Source organism: Octodon degus, unplaced genomic scaffold, assembly GCF_000260255.1.
Source record: "Octodon degus isolate 3935 unplaced genomic scaffold, OctDeg1.0 scaffold00194, whole genome shotgun sequence".
NCBI classification, from domain to species: Eukaryota; Metazoa; Chordata; class Mammalia; order Rodentia; family Octodontidae; genus Octodon; species Octodon degus.
Window position 1 is genome coordinate 322,580 of NW_004524770.1, and position 3,409 is coordinate 325,988.

General features: G+C 43.9%; 1 protein-coding gene across 1 annotated transcript in view; it reads right to left on the reverse strand.

Moving 5' to 3' along the window:
* Prpf6 (pre-mRNA processing factor 6) overlaps positions 1-3,409 on the reverse strand; it is a 72,263-nt gene that overhangs the window by 23,106 nt on the left and 45,748 nt on the right. The window contains exon 12 of the mRNA XM_023704298.1: positions 2,742-2,864. Coding sequence (XP_023560066.1) covers positions 2,742-2,864 — 123 coding nt within the window. The remainder of the gene's footprint in view (positions 1-2,741; positions 2,865-3,409) is intronic.

The window sequence follows — 3,409 nt, forward strand, 5'->3', positions numbered from 1 at the left end:
AAAAAGAAAATAAAAAATAAAAGAAAAAGAAAATCAACCAATAAATGTTGGCAGCTTGGGGAAAAGGAACCTTCCTCTACCACCGCTGGTGGGAGTGTTGCATTTGTAGTGCAACTACTGGAAACGCCCCCAAAAACTAAAACTAGAAGTCCCATTTGACCCAGCTATTCCCCTTGTTGGTATCTTTCTCAAAAAAATTAGAGCAACGTACTAGAGTGACACAGCCACACCCATGTTCACAGCAGCATACTTTGTAACAGCCAAATCCTGGAAACAGCCCAAATGCCCATTAACTGATGAACGAATAAAGATGTGCTTTTAAAAAATACAATAGAGTATTACTCTGCCATAAAGAAGGATAAACTCGAGACATTCCTAGCTAATGGATGCACCTTGAGACTATACTCTTTTTTATTTTTTATTTTTTTGGCACTGGGAATCAAACTCAGAACCTCACACTTGCCAGGCAGGCATTGTGCTGCTGAGCTACATCCCCAGCTGAGACATATTCTTAAGTGAAATAAATCAGACACAGATGTAAATACCAAATTGTTTCTCCGGTGTGAGAAACTTAAAGTGTAAAGAAGGACCAAGGGGAACTGGGGGGGGGGGGGGCAAAAAACAAATAAAAAAAAAAAAAGAAATCAAGGCTTTTGTAAATTAAGGAGGGCAAGAGAGGTTGAAGGGAGGGAAGGAGAATAGGAAAACATTCAGCAACAAAAGACAGCATGTATAGGTACAAACTGCCTGTGATGAATGCTATCATTACATGCATCTAACATGCACCCATTTTTTAAAAAAAGAAAACAGCCCTCTAACACCCGCAAAGACACACCAAGGCCTGTTACAAACTGAGGCAAGATCATAGCCAGGGCACCTTCTAAGGCTGAAAGACCTGAATATGGTCTACAAATTACAAAGTAATCTGACACTGACCCTGACAGCTGTGTGCTACGGCTGTACAGGAAAATTCCTGTTTTGTTTTTTGAGATGAAACCCAGGACCCTCTCACTGAACTGACTTTCCTAGCCCTTTCTGACTTTTTATTTAATCTAAGTTGCCCAGGCTGGGACTGACCTTGCAGGTTTCTTGCCTCAGCCTATCACAGTGCTGGGATTACAGGTTAAGAATTACCTCTTTGGAAGAAAAACTGTTTAGAGGTTAAGAGCACCACATCTGGAACCAACTCTCGACAGTACAGGAAGAACAACAGGCTGTGTGCATGCACATGTGGAAAGAATACAAGGCCCACATGGTCTGACGGGTAAATCTGGGGGATCAACAGGGAAAGGTGCTGGGCATGATGGTGCATACTGGTAGTCCTGGCGCTTGGGAGGCTGAAGCAGAGGAATCGCTGAGGCAGGGAGATCGCTCTAGCGCAAGGCCAGCCTGGCCTTCAAAGTGAGCTCAAGGCCTATCTACACTGCACAGTGGGACCCTGTCTCAAAGGAGAAGAAAAAAGGGCCAGAGATGTAGCTCAGTGGCACAAGCGCCTGCTTGACAAGTGCAAGGTCCTGAGTTCAATTCCCACACCAAAAAAAAAAAAAAGTGAAAGGCATAGAAGAATTCTTCATAATTTCCCAATATCCTAATATATCTGAAATAATTAACATATTTAATAATCTTTCCCTTGGAAACTTATTCTGAAGAAATCGTAAAGGATCATGTACAAAATCTTGTCTGAAATGAAATTTGTAGCAGCACCAGGGAATAGGAAACAACTTACACCATTAGGATGAACACTCAGGGCCAGCCAAATAGCTCAGTGGATTAAAGCGCAGGGGCCAGGGATTTGATCCCTGGGCCCACCATTCCAGCCATGCCCCCAGGGCTCATTAAGACAGCAATTGAGACTGGGCATGGTGGTGCCAGCCTGTAATCCCAGCTCTCGGGAGGCTGTAAACAGGCAGATCACTACAAGTCCAATTTAGTAGTGAGACCTTGTACACCCTGTAGACCCTTCCCTAAAATACAAAAAAAAAAGATGAACACCCAGATTGAACTCAGGACCCTGTATTGCCAGACGAGCACTTATTCTACTGAGCTATCTCCCCGGTCCCTAATTTCTAAATTTCTCTACGTAACTGTCTCTTTTTTTTTTTTTCAATTTTTATTTATTTATGTGTGTGTGTGTGTGCACGTGTGTGTGGCCAGCTCAGCCCACCAGGGGGCGGGGCTGACTGGCATGTGGTGCTGGGGGATTGAACCGCGGTCCCTGTGCTTTGCTGAGCTTGTTCCAAGTAGGTGCTTTAGACCACTGAGCCATCTCACCAGCCCCTCTACGTAACTGTCTTTTAACTTTCTATAAGCATTTAATTAGAATACTGATGTACTCATGTAATTAGAATTCATGTACTACATGTACTACATGTATATTACATGTACTCATGTAATTAGAATTCTCATGTGGGGGGGTCAGGGAGATGCCTCAGTGGAATAAGCGTTTCCCTGGCAAGCTCAAGGGCCCAAGTTCAATTCCCAGTTCCGCTAAAAAAAAAAAAAAAGAAAAAAGAAAAAAGAATACCCATGGCTATTAGAAAACAACCACAACAATATCTATAGATGAGGGAAAAACAACAACAACAAAAATCATAAAGTCAAAAGAGTCACAGGCCAGGAAGATAGCTCAGCAGCATAAGTGCCTGCCTGGCAAGCACAAGGACCCAAGTTCAATCCCCAGTACCATAAAACAAACAAACAAACAAACAACAACAACAAAAAAAAACAAACAACTAACTCACACTGTCAGCATCTTCCATCCAGGTGTGCTTCCGATCTTCTTCTTCAATCCCAATCCCAATCACAGCACGCATGACTGCCTGGCAGGTGGCCACACTTCCTGCCCTGTCACACTCCTCAGCATCCTGAAAGAGGAACACAAAAACTATATTTTTGAATTTTAACATCAGAGTTGCAGAAGCCTGCAAAAGGTGGGGCTGGGACGTAGTTCAGTTCAGTATCAGAGTGCTTGTCTAGTGTATATAAGGCCCTGGCTTTGATGCCCAGCACTGCACAGAACAGAAAAGAAATGAGCCCCTCCTGGACATGAGACTGAGAGGTATGGTGCTTTATGGGGTGCAACCCTGACAGTTCAACTGCCCATGTGTATCTTATTCACTGATGCACCTACCCCACCACCAGCACACAAATGTGAGTACCGGATGAAAATATGCCCATGCAATGGACTTTTTCTTTCTTTTTTTTTTTTTTTCAGAACCAGGGATTGAACTCAGCCCCTTGCGCTTGCCAGGCAAGTGCTTATTCTACTGAGCTATCTCCTCAGCGCCATGCAATGGACTTTCAGTACTCTTAGGGTTTGTGTCTAGTTGTCCCCACCCTCCTGAAAGCCTCACAAAGGGGGCTGGGGAGATGGCTCAGGAGAATAACCACTTGCCTGGCAAGCACAAGG